We start from the raw sequence: 21,064 nt of genomic DNA on the forward strand, positions 1-21,064 counted from the left end.
CCGCAAACTTCCTGATATTCATAAGCACACATCCTCACACTCACACCAAATAAATAATCTTCTACATGCACACAGATATGAGAGCGCAGGACCGTGTACAGACATTCTACAATTGAACACACTCACACCATACTCACAGGAGGAAACACGCATCAATAAACAAACAAACACACGCTCAGGAATGCATATGTAAATCCATACATCTCACATCTATGAGATCAGGCACAGACAGACAGGTGAAAACACTTGAAATACAGACATGCAAAACATATACTCAAGTAGTAACTTGCACGCACACAAATCATTCCTCTTCCTGTTGAACTTTGGTGGGAACTTCCTACTGATGAGGGTTTTACAATGTAGCACCCACTGGGACCTGACACACACACACATACAGAGGCACTGGGGTTACGGGATCCACATCATTTAACACTCGTAGCCAACTCCCATTGATGTAGGATGTTAAGTGGCCATGAGGGTCAACCGTACAGCACGGAGACAAAGCCCAGACCCTTACTGGACATCAATGACACATTATGTTGAATCACACACACACACACACACACACACACACACACACACACACACACACACACACACACACACACACACACACACACACACACACACACACACACACACACACACACACACACACACACACACACACACACACACACAGGGCTGTATCATTAGTCTTGTACTCCAGAGTGGTCAGGCTGCTTTTCGATGTCCTATTAGCAGTGTAATGTAATGCCAAATGATTCACCCCCTAAATTAAGCTGACGCTCTCCTCCGTTTAGTCTGTATGGACAAGAGAAAGTAGGAAAGAAGCCCAGGATCCTATTTGATTACATGTTTGATTAAAATACCAGGATTCTGTTTGATTACACTGGGTTGTGACTGGATAGCTTGGCTTTGTTTATTCTCTCTCTCTCCCCCATCTCTCTCTGTCTCCTAGCCTCTGCTCTGACCTACCTTCATAAGAAGAGGATCATCCACAGAGATCTGAAGCCAGAGAACATCGTCCTCCAGCAGGGAGAGAAGAGAGTGAGTCTCCCTGTGTGATTTTAGAAACTGAACTCTTTGCAGTCACTCCCAGACAAATATCTAGGATTTGGCTCAATAGGCTAACTTGATCTTGAGTCGCACAGACAATATGGGTTCATTACCTGCGTAATCACAGAACCACAAACCACTGCAAACCCCAAAGCCGACAGACACCCCATCTCTGGAATAGATCCTACCTTGCCTAATATGTCATCATCTAGTTAATGAGGCAAAATATACCATCCATCACTAAACTCCTCAATATGTTTGCATGGACAGAAATAAAGTTATATAACTAACTAAGGCCGGACATATTAAAACATGTTGTTGCTAAATGTTTATTTACGCCCTTGTATTATTTCATAGCATGAAGGGTACGGCACAAAACACATTTATTTTTTCCCGGTTTAAATTGACCGTAAATCAAATCAAATCAAATGTATTTATATAGCCCTTCTTACATCAGCTGATATCTCAAAGTGCTGTACAGAAACCCAGCCTAAAACCCCAAACAGCAAGCAATGCAGGTGTAGAAGCACGGTGGCTAGGAAAAACTCCCTAGAAAGGCCAAAACCTAGGAAGAAACCTAGAGAGGAACCAGGCTATGAGGGGTGGCCAGTCCTCTTCTGGCTGTGCCGGGTGGAGATTATAACAGAACATGGCCAAGATGTTCAAATGTTCATAAATGACCAGCATGGTCAAATAATAATAATCACAGTAGTTGTCGAGGGTGCAGCAAGTCAGCACCTCAGGAGTAAATGTCAGTTGGCTTTTCATAGCCGATCATTAAGAGTATCTCTACCACTCCTGCTGTCTCTAGAGAATTGAAAACAGCAGGTCCGGTGAACAGGTCAGGGTTCCATAGCCGCAGGCAGAACAGTTGAAACTGGAGCAGCAGCACGGCCAGCTGGAATGGGGACAGCAAGGAGTCATCATGCCAGGTAGTCCTGAGGCATGGTCCTAGGGCTCAGGTCCTCCGAGAGAGAGAAAGAAAGAGAGAATTAGAGAGAGCATACTTAAATTCACACAGGATACCGGATAAGACAGGAGAAGTACTCCAGATATAACAAACTGACCCTAGCCCCCCGACACATAAACTACTGCAGCATAAATACTGGAGGCTGAGACAGGAGGGTGTCAGGAGACACTGTGGCCCCATCCGATGATACCCCGGACAGGGCCAAACAGGAAGGATATAACCTTCCTGTAAATGTTTTTCATTGTGAAATGTTTCACACACAATAGCAATACTAAACACCATCCTGGTGAAGGTGTGTGTTTGGAGTTCAGTGCTTGCCGTACAACTATTATATGAAACAGTTCTAAAAGGCCGTAGAGCACCAAAGTAGTTATTTGATATTTATTAGTTAATTATATGTAACGTAGTTACTGTTTTACCGTGTCATTTCTTAGTTAATACTAGGAATACATCATACATCATGAAGTTAAGCATAACCCATGACACTGTTATCTCTTCGTCTCTGTAGTTGATCCATAAGATCATAGATCTGGGCTACGCCAAGGAACTGGACCAGAACAGTCTGTGTACTTCATTCGTTGGAACACTGCAATACCTGGTGTGTGGCGCTACTGTGGCTAACACTTCTTCTATCTGTTCTATTTCTATATATCTGTGGTAGAATCAGAATAACTTTTATTCGCCAACACATTTACTAGGAATTATCTCACTTCCCCTCTCTTTTATTTTAGCTCTCATAGATTCCTCTTTTTCATAGCAATTCTTCACTGTTCTCCATCCCTTCTCCCACTCTTTCCTCTCTCTCTCTCTCTCTCTCTCTCTCTCTCTCTCCTCTCTCTCTCTCTCTCATCCTCTCTCTCTCTCTCTCTCTCTCTCTCTCTCTTCTCTCTCTCTCTCTCTCTCTCTCTCTTCTCTCTCTCTCTCTCTCTCTCTCTCTCTCTCTCTCTCTCTCCTCTCTCTCTCTCTCTCTCTCTCTCTCTCTCTCTCTCTCTCTCTCTCTCTCTCTCTCTCTCTCAGGCTCCAGAGCTCTTGGAGAGACAGAAGTATACAGTGACTGTGGATTATTGGAGCTTTGGTACATTGGTGTTTGAGTGCATCACTGGGTTCCGGCCTTTTCTGCCAACCTGGCAACCCGTGCCCTGGTACTGCCACACACAAACGAACACACACTCACTACACACACACACACATCCTCCAGCTAAACCTCTTATTGTCCTTTCCCCTGTTAGAAACACAGACCCATTGTTGCTTTATCCTGCTGTGTTTAACCTTGAGCTACAATAATAAACCTGTTGAATGTTATTCCTAAAGGGTGGGATGTTTGGTTATAATAGATCCCACTCCAGACTCAAGTTATTCTGTAATATGATTATATTTCAACACGATATCAAAGACCTAAATATAGAGGGGAAATGTGTGTGTACTGCCCATGTGGGTCTTTGAGGACAGCGTTGACAAGACTGGCATGGCCAAACTTGCATTCCCTATGTATGTGCATGTGTGTGCGTGCGTGTGTGTTTGTCTGTGTGCAAGCATGCGAATGTATATCTAAGTTATTGTTAGCAATCTAAGCAATTTAAATAGAAAAATACTAATGATCTGTTCTCCTCACCCTCGTCTCTCTTTCTCTCTGTCTCATTCCTTCTCTCAGGCATAGTAAGTTGAAGTTGAAGCAGGATCATGACATTGTGGTTTATGAGGACCTGACAGGGGAGGTGCGCTTCTCTAAACACCTTCCCCAGCCCAACAACCTCAACACGTGAGTCACTACACCGCCACCTGGGGCCATTTCAACTCGCCTATAAAGTACCTTCAATTTATTAAGACATAAGATAAGTAATTTGATCATTTGGGTGAATTATTCCTCATTGTGTGTGCGTGTGTGTTGTAGTCTGTTGTTGGGCCGTCTAGAGAGCTGGCTGCAGCTGATGCTGAGGTGGTCTCCCCAGGAGAGAGGCAAGGCAGACCCCCAGACCACTTCCTCAGACTGCTTCTCTCAGCTAGAGACTATACTGGAGCTGAAGGTACACTACACACACACTTTCTCTCTTTTTAATTTAATACAAATCTCTCTCACAGGATCCTTGGTTGGCAAGACACTGGGTTGTAATGGAAGGATTGGATTTTGTTTATTTTCTCTCTAACTCTCTCTCTCTCTCGCTAGCTGGTTCACGTATTGAACATGGTGTCTGCTAAGATCTTCACCTACTCTGTCTCAGCCAATGAGAGCGTGGCTGATCTGCAGCAGCGAATCGGGTCTGACACCAACATCCCTCCAGCCAATCAAGAGCTACTGTTGGAGGCGGGACTAGCCCTGGAGCCACAGGGAGAGGCGGGGCAGTGTGCCATCGACTACACTGTAATCTATCTGATGTTGATACATAATCTATAATCCAATCAAAATGTCTTTCATATAGCATGTCGGACAGAGCAGTCAAGATATTGCAGGTGTAAAGGCTAATAAGAAGTCTTCACGTATCTTTACTATCTCCCTCTCTCTCTCAGGAGATAGACGGGAGGAGGACAGACCTTCCTCTGGTGTTTCTGTTTGACCGTTCATCCTGCACCTACGAGCCCCAGTTCACCCCCCGCACAATGCCAGAGAACATACGCTTTGTCCGTGAGTATACCCGCACACTAATGCTAAGAAAAGTGAAAAATATCAATGAAAGTGGCCATCTCTCACAACCGTCTCTACTTTCTACATATGAATATGTGAGGATTCTGTTATACACTGGAACTCTCTCTTTATCTTTCTCTCTTTCTCTTTCTCTCTCTCTGTCTCTCTTTCTCTCTTTCTTTTTCTCTCTCCCTCCCAGAGACGGATCCTAAGCACGTGTTGTCTTACAGTCCTCTGAGGAGGACCTGGGGCCAGGCCTGGGACACCATCCGCACCCTGAAGGAGGACTGGCAGAGGTTACAGCAGGGACAGAAAGCTGCTCTGTAAGATTCAAAAGCACACTTATTCTATCCAGGGTCAAATATCAAATACTGAAAGAGATGCTTGCCCAGTACAATGAAAGTCATGGAATAGTCCCAAAACGCTCTCTCTCTTTCCACCTCTCTTTATTTCTCTCTCTCTCAATTCAATTCAATTCAATTCAAGGGGCTTTATTGGCATGGGAAACATGTGTTAACATTGCCAAAGCAAGTGAGGTAGACAATACACAAAAGTGAAACAAACAAAACGAATTAACAGTAAACATTACACATACAGAAGTTTCAAAACAATAAAGACATTACAAGTGTCATATTAAATATATACAGTGTTGTAACAATGTACAAATGGCTAAAGCACACAAGTTAAAATAAGTAAGCATAAATATGGGTTGTATTTACAATGGTGTTTGTTTTTCACTGGTTGCCCTTTTCTTGTGGCAACAGGTCACAAATCTTGCTGCTGTGATGGCACACTGTGGAATTTCACCCAGTAGATATGGGAGTTTATCAAAATTGGATTTGTTTTCGAATTCTTTGTGGATCTGTGTGATCTGAGGGAAATATGTGTCTCTAATATGGTCATACATTGGGCAGGAGGTTAGGAAGTGCAGCTCGGTTTCCACCTCATTTTGTGGGCAGTGTGCACATAGCCTGTCTTCTCTTGAGAGCCATGGCTGCCTACAGCGGCCTTTCTCAATAGCAAGGCTATGCTCACTGAGTCTGTACATAGTCAAAGCTTTCCTTAAGTTTGGGTCAGTCACAGTGGTCAGGTATTCTGCCACTGTGTACTCTCTGTTTAGGGCCAAATAGCATTCTAGTTTGGTCTGTTTTTTTGTTAATTCTTTCCAATGTGTCAAGTAATTATCTTTTTGTTTTCTCATGATTTGGTTGGGTCTAATTGTGCTGTTGTCCTGGGGCTCTGTGGGGTGTGTTTGTGTTTGTGAACAGAGCCCTAGGACCAGCTTGCTTAGGGGACTCTTCTCCAGGTTATTCTCTCTGTAGGTGATGGCTTTGTTATGAAAGGTTTGGGAATCGCTTCCTTTTAGGTGGTTGTAGAATTTAACGGCTCTTTTCTGGATTTTGATAATTAGTGGGTATCGGCCTAATTCTGCTCTGCATGCATTATTTGGTGTTCTACGTTGTACACGAAAGATATTTTTGCAGAATTCTGCATGCAGAGTCTCAATTTGGTGTTTGCCCCATTTTGCAAAATCTTGGTTGGTGAGCGGACCCCAGACCTCACAACCATAAAGGGCAATGGGCTCTATGACTGATTCAAGTATTTTTAGCCAGATCCTAATTGGTATGTTGAAATGTATGTTCCTTTTGATGGCATAGAATGCCCTTCTTGCCTTGTCTCTCAGATCGTTCACAGCTTTGTGGAAGTTACCTGTGGTGCTGATGTTTAGGCCGAGGTATGTATAGTTTTTTGTGTGCTCTAGGGCAACGGTGTCTAGATGGAATTTGTGGTCCTGGCGACTGGACCTTTTTTGGAACATCATTATTTTGGTCTTACTGAGATTTACTGTCAGGGCCCAGGTCTGACAGAATCTGTGCAGAAGATCTAGGTGCTGCTGTAGGCCCTCCTTGGTTGGTGACAGAAGCACCAGATCATCAGCAAACAGTAGACATTTGACTTCGGATTCTAGTAGGGTGAGACCGGGTGCTGCAGACTGTTCTAGTGCCCGCGCCAATTCGTTGATATATATGTTGAAGAGGGTGGGGCTTAAGCTGCATCCCTGTCTCACCCCACGACCCTGTGTGAAGAAATGTGTGTGTTTTTTGCCAATTTTAACCGCACACTTGTTGTTTGTGTACATGGATTTTATAATGTCGTATGTTTTACCCCCAACACCACTTTCCATCAATTTGTATAGCAGACCCTCATGCCAAATTGAGTCGAAGGCTTTTTTGAAATCAACAAAGCATGAGAAGACTTTGCCTTTGTTTTGGTTTGTTTGGTTGTCAATTAGGGTGTGTAGGGTGAATACATGGTCTGTTGTACGGTAATTTGGTAAAAAGCCAATTTGACATTTGCTCAGTACATTGTGTTCATTGAGGAAATGTACGAGTCTGCTGTTAATGATAATGCAGAGTATTTTACCAAGGTTACTGTTGACGCATATTCCACGGTAGTTATTGGGGTCAAATTTGTCTCCACTTTTGTGGATTGGGGTGATCAGTCCTTGGTTCCAAATATTGGGGAAGATGCCAGAGCTAAGGACGATGTTAAAGAGTTTTAGTATAGCCAATTGGAATTTGTTGTCTGTATATTTGATCATTTCATTAAGGATACCATCAACACCACAGGCCTTTTTGGGTTGGAGGGTTTTTATTTTGTCCTGTAACTCATTCAAGGTAATTGGAGAATCCAGTGGGTTCTGGTAGTTTTTAATAGTTGATTCTAGTATTTGTATTTGATCATGTATATGTTTTTGCTCTTTATTCTTTGTTATAGAGCCAAAAAGATTGGAGAAGTGGTTTACCCATACATCTCCATTTTGGATAGATAATTCTTCGTGTTGTTGTTTGTTTAGTGTTTTCCAATTTTCCCAGAATTGGTTAGAGTCTATGGATTCTTCAATTACATTGAGCTGATTTCTGACATGCTGTTCCTTCTTTTTCCGTAGTGTATTTCTGTATTGTTTTAGTGATTCACCATAGTGAAGGCGTAGACTCAGGTTTTCCGGGTCTCTATGTTTTTGGTTGGACAGGTTTCTCAATTTATTTCTTAGATTTTTGCATTCTTCATCAAACCATTTGTCATTGTTGTTCATTTTCTTCGGTTTTCTATTTGAGATTTTTAGATTTGATAGGGAAGCTGAGAGGTCAAATATACTGTTAAGATTTTCTACTGCCAAGTTTACACCTTCACTATTGCAGTGGAACGTTTTACCCAGGAAGTTGTCTAAAAGGGATTGGATTTGCTGTTGCCTAATTGTTTTTTGGTAGGTTTCCAAACTGCATTCCTTCCATCTATAGCATTTCTTAATGTTACTCAGTTCCTTTGGCTTTGATGCCTCATGATTGAGTATTGCTCTGTTCAAGTAGACTGTAATTTTGCTGTGATCTGATAGGGGTGTCAGTGGGCTGACTGTGAACGCTCTGAGAGACTCTGGGTTGAGGTCAGTGATAAAGTAGTCTACAGTGCTACTGCCAAGAGATGAGCTATAGGTGTACCTACCATAGGAGTCCCCTCGAAGCCTACCATTGACTATGTACATACCCAGCGTGCGACAGAGCTGCAGGAGTTGTGACCCGTTTTTGTTGGTTATGTTGTCATAGTTATGCCTAGGGGGGCATATGGGGGAGGGAATGCTGTCACCTGCAGGCAGGTGTTTGTCCCCCTGTGTGCTGAGGGTGTCAGGTTCGTGTCCAGTTCTGGCATTTAGGTCGCCACAGACTAATACATGTCCCTGGGCCTGGAAATGATTGATTTCCCCCTCCAGGATGGAGAAGCTGTCTTCATTAAAATATGGGGATTCTAGTGGGGGGATATAGGTAGCACACAGGAGGACATTTTTCTCTGTTAAGATAATTTCCTTTTGAATTTCTAGCCAAATGTAAAATGTTCCTGTTTTGATTAATTTAATGGAGTGAGTTAGGTCTGCTCTATACCAAATTAGCATTCCCCCTGAGTCCCTTCCCTGTTTCACACCTGGTAGTTTGGTGGATGGGACTACCAGCTCTCTGTAACCTAGAGGGCAACCAGTGAGTCCGTCTCCTCTATACCAGGTTTCTTGCAGGATGACAATGTCTGCATTACCGATTTCTTTGGTGGAGTCCGGGTTCTTGCTCTTTAGGCCAAAGGCAGATGACCTCAGGCCTTGGATATTCCAGGATGATATAGTGAAGGCTTTTTGTTCCATAAAGTGTCCAATGTTGTTGGTCATGGTTTGGCCTCAGGCCAGTAAGTGTGAGCAGAGCCTGCTGAGCATCTGGTACATGCCGTTGGCTTGGGCGAGTGTAAGAGTGGGGGTTGGGCCTGTTTGCCCGCTCACTACCTGGGCGTATGTGTGACTTCCATGTTGATGCCCTCTTTGCGGGGGTGGGGTGCATGGGGTGGGCAGGAGTGGCATAGGTCTGATCTGAGGGGGCCTAAATGGGGTGTGGGCATGGTTGATGTGGGGGGGTGTTGATTGGTTGGGGTGGGGGTGTGGATGTGTCTGGGGGTGCTGTGGTCTGGATGTAAGTCCTCTTGGCGTGGGTCCTCTATGTGTAGGTCCAGGGGGGGTCCTGAAGTTCTTGGAGGGTGTCTCGCTGGTCTGGGTGGGGTGTCTATTGATCTGTTGCTGTTGGGGCTGCGTTTGAGAGCGATGTCCTTTAGAGTCCGGGCAAAGGTGGGCACTGCTGCCTTGTAGAGGTGGACCTGGTCATAGAGGCTGTTCAAGTCCAGGGTGGAGTGGTGGGCCAGAAAGACATTTGGTTTTGAAGCACAGTCACGGGAAATGCTTGCGTTTACCCGCTGTATTGTAGCAGGGTGGAAGTCTTTTCGTGGTAGCAGGGTGGAGATAACCACTTGTGCGTTGGGGAACGTAGAAGAAGCTTTTTCAATCACTCCCTTCAGTGCTGTGGCCACCCTTTCCTGCTGTGCTCTCAGGTCGTTTGTGCCTGTGTGTATTATTATGTGGCTAGGTGAGCCTAGTTTGTCCTCAGACAGAAGGTCTAGGGCGCGCTGGGTGTTTGGACACCAGAGTTTAGACACACTGTGTTTGGGAAAAAGTTTTTTTTCTTCTATAAATTGACCATTTGAGTCCATAAGGAGGACAATCTGTGTCTTGTGTTTGTCCTCAGTGGGTGTGGGGGGGTTATCAGGAGGGCTATCAGGGTGGCTGACCGGGGGGGTGCTCAGAGGGGGTGAGAGCTGCTGGGCTTGGGGTTTTTCTTTTGTCTGTTCTGCTGTGATGTCGACTCTATGGTCAGGGTCTGGTGTGGACTGTTCTGCTGTGGTATTGAGACTTTTGTCGGGTGCTGAGGTGGGCTGTTTTGCTGGCGTCTCTGTGGGGATGGCCACCTCCCTAGTGGGTTGTTCTCTGTCACATGCCATCCCCCTCCACCTCTCCTCCAGCAGTCTGATCCTCTCCTCCATCCCCCTCTCCCTCTCCTCCAGCAGTCTGATCCTCTCCTCTAGTGCTTTGTTCTGCTCCTGCTTCTGCTCTTTCTCCTGTTGAAATTGTCTCACCACAGTCCAGAGTGCAGATATGTCTCTCTCCACCTCCAGCTCTCCAGGTCTGGTTAAGGGGGTGTTGTTGTGCTGGACTGTTGTCTGGGTCTGTGCTGACTGGAGTGTAATCACCTGCTGTTCCAGCTCCACCTGCCTTACCTCCAGCTGGGTGAATTTATCCTTCATTTCAATGAGGGGGAAGTACTCTGTGCTGGGAGGTTGACTGTCTGCTGAGGGTTGCTCGTCTGTGGGTCCTGATAAAGAGGTCTGGTCTGACCCGCTTGGGGTGGGGGTATCTTTATCAAGGGAGAGCTTCTCCTGCTGGGCTAATTCTTTGATTAGGTGAAAGTCCAGCTGAAACTGTTTGGGGTTGCCCTGTACCATTACTGTTCCAGACTTATAAAGATTTATATTAGCTGACTCCTCGTCCTCGTTGTCAAGAATCCTGAGTTTCCACCCCTCGTTAACCCCCCCTCTCTTAACAGAGGGGTAGTGTGCTAATATAGCACTGTGCCATGCCAGGGGATGGTTTGTGTGGAAGATAAGGTTGCTGATGTTCCCATTTTTGTAATAGTCAGCAAAAAGTGTCTCTTGATTTTCCATAAGGAGCTTCATTTTGTGCTCTTTTCTTGCCTTGTCATTCTTCACACTCACAGGGTACAGTATTTTAATTACCTCTGAACAGCGGGAGGCAGCTTCTAAGGCCTCTCAATTTGTTTGGGGTAGACTATTCGACTCTCCTGCCATTGTTGGGCTAATGGTCTTTGACACCTCTCACTTGACACGTCAGTGCTAGTTGAAGCTGTATATAGCTTGTCAATTATGTTTCATTCAATGCTTATAAAGTAATGTCATGTATTTTTCTTCTTGGCTTTTGGCAATAGAATATAGTTTCAGACTAAACATTACTCACTCAGTTCCAGGTTGGGTGGTGTTTTCAGGTTTCTGTTGTTTTCCAGAGAATTTGCTGTGTAATAATCCTTGGTATTTGTGAATCTTTCAGGTGATTCCGTAATTCCGTCCAAAATCAGGATGTAGGTTTTGAGTTTTGATTTGAATTTAGGGTTATGTTGTAGAGGGTAGCGTCCTGTATGTGTTCCTGACAAAAAATCCAACTTTAACTAACTCTAAATCTATATTTTTTAAAGAAAATGCTGAAAAATGCAGGAGCTCATCTGATCATGACCTCTCATCTCATCTCATCTCTCTCTCTCTCTCTCTCTCTCTCTCTCTCTCTCTCTCTCTCTCTCTCTCTCTCTCTCTCTCTCTCTCTCTCTCTCTTTCTCTCTCTCTCTCTCTCTCTTTTTATCAGCATGAGTTTGCTGAGACACAACAGCTCCCTTTCGAAGCAGAAGAATGAGATGGTGTCTATGAACCAGAGGCTGACGGCCAAACTAGACTTCTTCTCTACCAGCCTGCACATAGACATGGACAAATACCAGGAGCAGAGAGCTACAGGGATAGGTATGCTACTGGATACATAGGTACTGTACTATACAGGGGTCACAACTGGAATATATCAGGACTAGACAACAGTCATAGTATATGTTTATGACTGCCCCAGACTGCAGCTCAGCATGGTTAGGTTGGCTATATATTGACTATACACTAAGTGTACAAAATATTAGGAACACCTGTTCTTTCCATGACATAGACTGACCAGGTGAATCCAGGTGAAAGTTATGATACCTTACCTGTTAAATCCACTTAATTCAGTGTAGATGAAGGGGTGGAGACAGGTTAACATTTTACTGCTCTGGGCTAAATCAGGGTAACACAGATTGATTCTTTGTACTCTTAATAAAATCTACTATGAAACAAAAGTATACACCTCACACACATTGTTATGGGCTTTAAAAAAGAAGACACCTGTACCATGTCAGATATAGAGTTGAAATGTATTACATTTTAAGTTTGCATCCCAATATTACACTTTATATACACTACTGTTCAAAAGTTTGGGGTCACTTAGAAATGTCCTTGTTTTTGAAAGAAAAGCTAATTTTTTGTCCATTAAAAAAACATCAAATTAATCAGAAATACAGTGTAGACATTGTTAATGTTGTAAATGACTATTGTAGCTGGAAACGGCTGATTTTGTAATGGAATATCTACATAGGCGTACAGAGACCCATTATCAGCAACCATCACTCCTGTGTTCCAATGACATGTTCTGTTAGCTAATCCAAGTTTATCATTTTCAAAGGCCGTTTCCAGCTACAATAGTCATTTACAACATTAACAATGCCTACACTGTATTTCTGATCAATTTGATGTTATTTTAATGGACAAAAAATGTGTTTTTCTTTCAAAAACAAGGACATTTCTAAGTGACCCCAAACTTTTGAACGGTAGTGTGCATCACAGAAGACTGAAGTATAACATAATGCTTTTGGTCATTGACTGCAGTAAAGGGCTACAGGATTTTAAATTATTGAGACAATTAAGACACGGATTGTGTATGTATGCCAAAATGGGCCAGCATCCCTATGGAATGCTTTCGACACCTTGTAGAGTTCATGCCCTGATGAATTGAGGCTGTTCTGAGGGAAAAAGGGGACGCAACTCAATATTAGGAAGGTGTTCCTAATGTTTAATACACTCAGTATATATTCCACACTATAGTACTAGTCTAGTGTAATGTAAGGTGTTCTGTCTCTAGCCTCTGAAAAGCTGCTGGGTGTGTGGAGGGAGATGGAGCAGACTGCAGTCAGCTGTGGCCAGGTAAGTGTGCGTGCCTGCCTTCCTACTTGTGTCTTTGTGTTTTGTTTGTGTGTATGTGTGTGTAAATGTGTTTGTGTTGCAGGCAGAGAGGGTGACAGAGCTGGACGAGGAGATGATGCTCCTCCAGACAGACATCGTGGACCTCCAGAGACAACCATGGAGGAGTGGAGAGGCCCTGGACACACTGTAAGAGACAGACAGAAACATCTCAATAGACCAGTCTTTAATCCAGAACAAGATCTAGAAATGCATCTATCCAGTTTCCCCCTAGCAGCTGATGCCTGGCCATTAGTGAGATAAAACATGAACTGCTCCCTCTCTCCTCTATCCTCTTTCGGGCCACAGTGAGGGGAAGGCCTTGGAGTTGTTCCGTAAGCTGAAAGAGAAACCCAGAGGTTGGTTTACCACTTCTCCATTCATCACCATTTACCATCACAGTATAGACTTCTGCTGTCTACTTGTGATTCTGAGAACATGTCATTATAGACTGGAAAACTTCCTCGCTCCCTTCTCCCGCTCTCTCCCTCCCCCCGTCTGTCTCTGTTTCTATTCCCTCCCTCCCCTCCCTCTCTCCAGACCAGAGGTGTGGGGGGGACAGTCAAGAGGTAGTACGTCTGGTGGTCCAGGCAGTCCAGTTCTACGAGAGGAAACTCAAAGACTTCTACACACACCTCAGGTGTCCATGCACACACACACACACACACACTAGTCTACACACACCTCAGGTGTCCATGCACACACACACACACTAGTCTACACACACCTCAGGTGTCCATGCACACACACACACTAGTCTACACACACCTCAGGTGTTCATGCACACACACACACACACACACACACACACACACACACACACACACACACACACACACACACACACACACACACACACACACACACTAGTCTACACACACCTCAGGTGTCCATGCACACACACACACACACACACACACACACACACACACACACACACACACACACACACACACACACACACACACACACACACACACACACACACACACTAGTCTACACACACCTCAGGTGTCCATGCACACACACACACACACACACACACACTAGTCTACACACACCTCAGGTGTCCATGCACACACACACTAGTCTACACACAACTCAGGTGTCCATGCACACACACACACATTAGTCAACACACACCTCAGGTGTCCAAGCACACACACACACTAGTCTACACACACCTCAGGTGTCCATGCACACACACACACACACACACACTAGTCTACACACACCTCAGGTGTCCATGCATACACACACTAGTCTACACACACCTCAGGTGCCGTTCCATATACACACATTTGGTTTTCACTCTCCCTGCAGTACGACGTGTGTGTGTTTGTGTTGCAGTAAGACGGTGGTGTGTCGTCAGCGTGTAATGGAGCTGCTACCCCGTGTAGAGGGCGTGGTACAGAGGATGGCTGAGAGTGAACAGGTCCTAATGAATCTACAGGAGAGACGGCAGAGGGAACTATGGAACCTGCTGAAAGTAGCCTGTGTAAGTGCACACACAAATGCATACAGAAACACGGACACGCATACACACACACTCCTGATCAGTGTGTATCCTTGGTTGTTATTCAGAGTAAGGTGCGCAGCCCGGTGAGTGGGAGTCCTGTGGATGGGGGACGCTCTTCCTCCTCTGTTCCCCCTCTACTGACCCCCAGACCCAGCCTACAGCAGCTGTGAGTACACCCACCCACTCACACACACAACCACACACACCTCCTTCAGGCAGGCAGGCAGGCAGGCAGGCAGGCAGGCGGATGTGTTTATGATGGTGTGCTCTTCTCTGTAGTGAGTTGGTGTTTTGTGTGTTAATAATGTGTGTATTTGAAGTGTGTCTGAGACTGCTTGCATGTGTGTGTGTTTCAGGGATGAGTCTCTGTTGGTGATCGAGGAGAGCAGGACGTTTGAGAGTCGACTACAGAGTCTGATACAGGAGACCATCCAGGAGTCTGAAAGCGATATGCAGGTACACACACACACACACACACACACACACACACACACACACACACACACACACACACACACACAGGGTTGTAATAACATACAACCCTCTCTGGCTGTCATTGTCTCCTAGTTGCTGCGAGAGTGGACGTGGCTGAGTGAAGGACAGGACCTTTCCTCTGATCTTTCCTGACTCTACTGGTTCCCTCGGAGGAGGCAGGGGTTTCCCCTAGTTACTGATACAGGGTCAGATATGATGTCATCCCCCTAATTGTCATGTTAAGGATTGGAGTTAGGTTAACCTGAGGTTAAGGGACGATTCTGTCTCAAACTGATGTCAAACAGAAGAGCCGTCCCATTCCAGACCCCCTGCTGTGGTCCTCTGCTGCCGCTGTGTGGTGGGGAAGACTTACTGCAACAGATTGCATCGCACAATTTGACATTGACTCTTGGGGGTGCCCCAAAAATAATGGATTGAGCCAACATTTATATTTTCCAGGCTCATTGGCGTGCCGACATTAACATGTGCAACACCGCTGTAATCTATACCCTGGTGTATTGGAGTCATCTTTAATCCTGCTCTAAAGGGTGTAGGTTTGAATGAGGAAAATGATGTTGACCACTGGCATAGCTGTATTTAAACCAGTGGCCTGTTCCAATCAAAACCAGTAATCCCACTGGTTGTCCTCTTGACTAAAGTCCTGGTGGTACTTGTTCTAGAAAGGTCTTGTCTGGCCCCTGGTGATGATTCCTAATCTTTCAAATATGTTTTTTATGCTTGCCACAAAATATTCTCTGCCCAAGGTTTTAGCTGTAGCTTTTATATTCAGTTACCATTCTCACGGTTCTCCCCAAAGAATGTAAAAGAGGCCCCATTGTGGACTTGCTGTGCCACTATGTAAAAACATATATATTTTTACTTTATTTGTTATCATATAGGGCAATTTCTGGGTCTAGATTGCAGGAAATGGCAGTTACAGGTGTTAAAAAACACAAAAATCACAACCTTATTAAAAAATCCTGGGGAGAACCCTGCAGTCTATAACAGGGCTTTTGGGGCCTCCCGGGTGGCACAGTGGTCTAGAGGCTAGCTGCGCCACCAGAGTCTCTGGGTTCGCGCCCAGGCTCTGTCGCAGCCGGCCGCGACCGGGAGGTCCGTGGGGCGACGCACAATTGGCTTAGCGTCGTCCGGGTTAGGGAGGGTTTGGCCGGTAGGGATATCCTTGTCTCATCGCACTCCAGCGACTACTGTGGCGGGCCGGGCGCAGTGCGCGCTAACCGAGGGGGGTGCACGCAGTGCACGGTGTTTCCTCCGACACATTGGTGCGGCTGGCTTCCGGGTTGGAGGCGCGCTGTGTTAAGAAGCAGTGCGGCTTGGTTGGGTTGTGCTTCGGAGGACGCATGGCTTTCGACCTTCGTCTCTCCCGAGCCCGTACGGGAGTTGTAGCGATGAGACAAGATAGTAATTACTAGCGATTGGATACCACGCAAATTGGGGAGAAAAGGGGATAAAATTTAAAATAAAATAACTGGCCTTTTGGGGATTTTTTGGTTTGAAACTGTATATTTTATGATGCCTTATGATGCCTTTATGATGTCTTATCTCTATGTACATTACTAAGGCTGATGCAGAATATCCTCTGTTTTTGTGTATATACTTATTTTTAATTGTTAACATTTTAAAATAATTGATATTTCAACATTTATTGCAGTATATTAATTGGTTGTTTTATTTTTCTGTATTTTACTTGATTTAACTGTGGTCTATTATTATGTGTAAGTACGTGTATCTGGTTGAATTAAACTTCAACCACCACAGATCGATAAGAGTGCTCGACATATGATGGTGACATGACATTACTACCATGACTTTAAACAAAACAAATTATGGTGACATGACATTACTACCATGACTTTAAACATTTTGAATACAGGACACTCAAAGTGTTTGACAATCTTCTTTATTCCTTAAAGTCAGTTTGAGGTTTCAACTATCAACAACCTTCCCTCTTCCAAGCACAGCACAGACACAACATTACATAATGTGGTAGATAGAATTCAAAGATGAAAAGACAAAAAAGAAACATGACAAAGAGGTTTGGAAAATACCCGCACATTCCTCTGTCTTCTCAAAACTCTGAACCACAAGAAGAGAATTTGGAAAAAGAAAATCAACCAGTCGCCTATTTTTAATAGAGTTTTAAACTACCCATTTTATTCCAGTATGCTCGTATCATTGTGTCCCTGTTTATGTGTCGCTGAAAGTGATCATCCGCCCACAGAAAGGCCTGTAAAGGTCTATATATGTCTGGTACAGGGGAACATCATGACATGTTTAAATAAGTTGTTCCTTCAAAACAACTCCCTACTGGCTTTGATAGACTCGATAGAATGTACCACGCATAGACAAAGTCTACTGTCAATCTAATTCAAGTCAAAAGTAAATTAAATACATGATCTCAGGCAAAGTGAAATTATACCACACAATAAAACCCTACTAAAAAGATGCTTACGATCCCATCTCACAAAGAAAAGGAGAAATGTCTGCTTTTGGGGAGGAAGTTACATTTACATTTAAGTCATCTAGCAGACGCTCTTATCCAGGAAGTGGAACACAAGGTTGACTTGTGACCATATTCTCCATATATTACACCACTTTGGACCAGAGCCCTATATGAAGTAGTCATAAGTAGTATACTATCTGGTGAATGGGGTTTGTAATGTTTCTTTACGTACTGGTATTGCTAAGGAGATGATACAGAGAGATGCTGAACCAAAAAAACAACTGGGTTCTCAACAGTACTGGAGGTCTCAGAGGGTGCTAAGGGCTGCAGGGTTATGGCCAAAAGACTCGGAAGGTGTGTGTGTGGCATACAGAGGTGGAGATGTGTCAGGTGTCATTGAGGCTCTTTTCCTTCTCTTCTCTCATCCCCTTCTCCTCCTCTTCCCTCCATCCTTATGCCTCCAGCTCAAAGCCCATGCCAACCTTGTGACCGCCTGCATTGAAGTTTTTCGCATCGATCAGAGCTGAGAGAGTCAGCTTCACTCCTAGAGAGAGAGACACCAGTCTTAACACAGAAAATACTGCTCCTTTCATATATACTGAACAAAAATATATACTGAACAAAAATATAATATCAAAGATTTTACTAAGTTACAGTTCATATAAGGAAATCAGTCAATTGAAACAAAATCATTAGGCCCTAATCTATGGATTTCACATGACTGGGAATACAGATATGCATCTGTGGATCACAGATATCTTTAAAATAGATTAGGGGGGTGGATCAGAAAACCAGTCAGTATCTGGTGTGACCATGATTTGCTACATGCAGTGTGACCCAATGTTGTCCCAATCTTCTTCAATAGCTGTGCGAAGTTGTTGGATAATGGTGGGAACTGGAATACGCTGTCGTACATGTCGATCCAGAGCATCCAAAGCCTGCTCAATGGGTGACATGTCTAGTGAGTATGAAGGCCATGGAAGAACTGGGACATTTTCAGCTTCCAGGAACTGTGTACAGATCCATGCGACATGGGGCCTTGCAGTATGCTGCGGCAGGGTAGCCTAGTGGTTAGAGCATTGGACTAGTAACCAAAAGGTTGCAAGATCAAATCCCCGAGCTGACATGGTACAAATCTGTCGTCCTGCCCCTGAACAAGGCAGTTAACCCACTGTTCCTAGGCTGTTATTGAAAATAATAATTTGTTCTTATTAACTGACTTGCCTAGTTAAATAAAGGTAAACAATTATCATGCTGAAACAGTGGTGATTTTAGCATGTACATCTTGGGCAAACTCAAAAACATTTTCTTAGATGCAATAGATTAATTGCACTATAATGGTGCCCACAAACTGTTAGCGCTTTCCCAACAGCAGAGCTTTCTTTTCAGCACCATGGAGTGAATCCTTACCACCAGGCTACACCTGGCTCTCAGCGGAGCCTTGTCTGGCAGCGAAACAGTTCATTCAGACCCATTTACTGCCTTTAAAAAAGAATAGCTGATATGGCTGACTTGCTTAAAAATCTGGTTACTACTGACAATTGAGATGTACAAACTGTGGCATAAGGGGACGACGAGCGGATAAGAGACAATCCGTCATTTCGATTAAGACATTAATGAGCGAGCTAAAACAGACGTAGTCAATATAACTATTTGTTCAGCACTTTTGAAATGTACAGTGACAGAATTCGGAACATGGGCCATTCATACAGTGTTATCCTTGTACACAAAGTCAGAACCGAAGGATAAATAAAGGGGGCATATAAGCAGACAAGCTCTTACAATATTAGATGACTACATTTCTCTAAAACAAGCTATAGGCTACAAATTCTTATTTACAATGACAGCCTACCCTGGGCAAACCCTAACCCGGACGATGCTGGGCCAATTGTGCGCTGCCCTATGGGATTCCCAATCACGGCCGGTTGTGATACAGCCTGGAATTGAACCAGGGTCTGTAGTGATGCCTCTAGCACTTAGATGCAGTGCCTTAGCCCTTAACCCTAACCCGGACGATGCTGCGCCACTCGGGAGCCCCAAAATGTATGCAGCAGCATCAGCATACAATACATTTTTGGTCTCACCTTGTTGTGCTGTGCTCACTTGAACAGGAAGGTGGCGTGGCGATCCTTGTGGGCAGATTTTGTCATAAAACCTTGTCATCAAAATCTGGCATTCTCTGGATTAATAGTGCTTTCAAGACAAATTGGAACTCTGGGAAATAAACAAGGTCGAATCATGATGTCAATGATCTTCAGGTCGGAGCTGTAGAAAGAGGCCCGAGTTCCCGACTTGGAATTCCGAGTTGGATGACCATACAAAACACATTTTCCCAGTCAGAGGTAGTTTTTTTCAAGTTCCCAGTTGTCTTGAACTCACTGAAGTCTGAGATTTCCCAGTTGTTTTGAAGGCAGCAGAAGTAATGCTGGATTGACAGCATGGCCAATGTATTCAACCTTTTCTGGCCCATGGCATGTGAATGGTTATCCTTTTAAGCTTGGAAAAGAGACCCTTAAACCCAGGACCACACACCCACTCCACTGAATAACAGGCTAGAGATTGCTTTGCAATGCAATGCTTGCAGTTAGCCACTGATTCCTTCAAAACCACTCATTGTTGAATTTGAGATTTTCAACTTGTTGTGTAATGTTTATGTACAATGGCCGATGAGCACCGATACGTTTTATCTGTAATTTCTCTTCATATGACAAAGATTGAAAAGAATTTGCCAGTAGATTGTCAACGTGATTCATGATGATGACTGCCTGTCTAGCTTGCTAGCTAAGATTTTGAAAGTATGATGTTGACACGATCGGTACAATCAAAGCTACGGTAGATATAACGTGATTTGACATCATTTTATCTGTGGCCAATGACCTAGAGCACTTCAAATCAAAGTTTATTTGTCACGTGCGCCGAATACAACAGGTGTAGACCTTACAGTGAAATGCTTACTTACAGGCTCTAACCAATAGTGCAAAAAAGGTATTAGGTGAATGTAACTCTATGGTAGCACCCAAGGGGCTTGAACTTCCGAACTCTCCCCGTAGATTTTGCGGTGATGTAGTGTCCCTATGAGTGACAGAACACTGAGCAAATCACGGCGCAACTAGAGAACATTACCAACCCCTACGCTCCGTATTTTCCGCTGGCAGCGCCAACACCACAGAAAGCACTGAACTAGGCTGAAACATCTGCATTTTAGAGCTGCCTTACTGGGACTCTGCCCTGAATGACAGGTCGACACTGTGCTGAAACATGATATGGTGGTGGTGGATGAATGGCACAACAATGGGCCTCAGCATCTCATCACGGTATCTCTATGCATTCAATAAAATGCAATTGTGTTCATTGTCTGTAGCTTATGCCTGCCAATACCATAACCCCACTGCCACCATGGGGCACTCCGTTCACAACGTTGACATCAGCAAACCGCTCACCCACACGACGCCATCAAATGGTCTGCAGTTGTGAGGCCGGTTGGACATACTGCCAAATTCTCGAAAAGGACGTTGAAGATGGCTTATGGTAGAAAAATTAACATTACATTTTCAGGCAACAGCTCTAGTGGACATTACTGCAGTCAGCATGCCAATTGCACTCTCCCTTAAAACTTGAGACATCTGTGGCATTGTGTCGTGTGACAAAACTGCACATTTTCCAGTGGCCTTTTATGTTCCCCAACACAAGGTGCACCTGTGTAATGATCATGCT

At 44.4% G+C, this 21,064-nt stretch overlaps 2 protein-coding genes across 9 annotated transcripts in view; one reads left to right on the plus strand and one right to left on the minus strand.

Annotated features, from left to right (window-relative positions):
• ikbkb (inhibitor of nuclear factor kappa B kinase subunit beta) overlaps window positions 1–16,795 on the plus strand; it is a 34,948-nt gene extending 18,153 nt beyond the window's left edge. For 6 of the 7 annotated variants that reach the window (XM_055887257.1, XM_055887256.1, XM_055887259.1 and 3 more), the window contains exons 6-22: window positions 962–1,050; window positions 2,538–2,627; window positions 3,047–3,171; window positions 3,681–3,788; window positions 3,921–4,053; window positions 4,194–4,388; window positions 4,535–4,649; window positions 4,849–4,972; window positions 11,446–11,597; window positions 12,796–12,857; window positions 12,940–13,043; window positions 13,203–13,252; window positions 13,434–13,533; window positions 14,244–14,391; window positions 14,478–14,578; window positions 14,769–14,868; window positions 14,980–16,795. In XM_055887257.1, the coding sequence (XP_055743232.1) occupies window positions 962–1,050; window positions 2,538–2,627; window positions 3,047–3,171; window positions 3,681–3,788; window positions 3,921–4,053; window positions 4,194–4,388; window positions 4,535–4,649; window positions 4,849–4,972; window positions 11,446–11,597; window positions 12,796–12,857; window positions 12,940–13,043; window positions 13,203–13,252; window positions 13,434–13,533; window positions 14,244–14,391; window positions 14,478–14,578; window positions 14,769–14,868; window positions 14,980–15,039 (1,856 nt within the window). In that variant the 3' untranslated portion in view covers window positions 15,040–16,795. Of the gene's footprint in view, window positions 1–961; window positions 1,051–2,537; window positions 2,628–3,046; window positions 3,172–3,680; window positions 3,789–3,920; window positions 4,054–4,193; window positions 4,389–4,534; window positions 4,650–4,848; window positions 4,973–11,445; window positions 11,598–12,795; window positions 12,858–12,939; window positions 13,044–13,202; window positions 13,253–13,433; window positions 14,392–14,477; window positions 14,579–14,768; window positions 14,869–14,979 lie in introns of those variants that run through there. The other variant, XM_055887262.1, reaches the window with a different exon arrangement.
• The window catches only part of LOC129826483 (voltage-dependent anion-selective channel protein 2-like), a 37,466-nt gene continuing 33,193 nt past the window's right edge, over window positions 16,792–21,064 (minus strand). For both annotated transcript variants that reach the window (XM_055887263.1, XM_055887264.1), the window contains one exon: window positions 16,792–17,894. In XM_055887263.1, the coding sequence (XP_055743238.1) occupies window positions 17,803–17,894 (92 nt within the window). In that variant the 3' untranslated portion in view covers window positions 16,792–17,802. The remainder of the gene's footprint in view (window positions 17,895–21,064) is intronic.

This window comes from Salvelinus fontinalis, chromosome 28 (genome assembly GCF_029448725.1).
Source record: "Salvelinus fontinalis isolate EN_2023a chromosome 28, ASM2944872v1, whole genome shotgun sequence".
NCBI classification, from domain to species: domain Eukaryota; kingdom Metazoa; phylum Chordata; class Actinopteri; order Salmoniformes; family Salmonidae; genus Salvelinus; species Salvelinus fontinalis.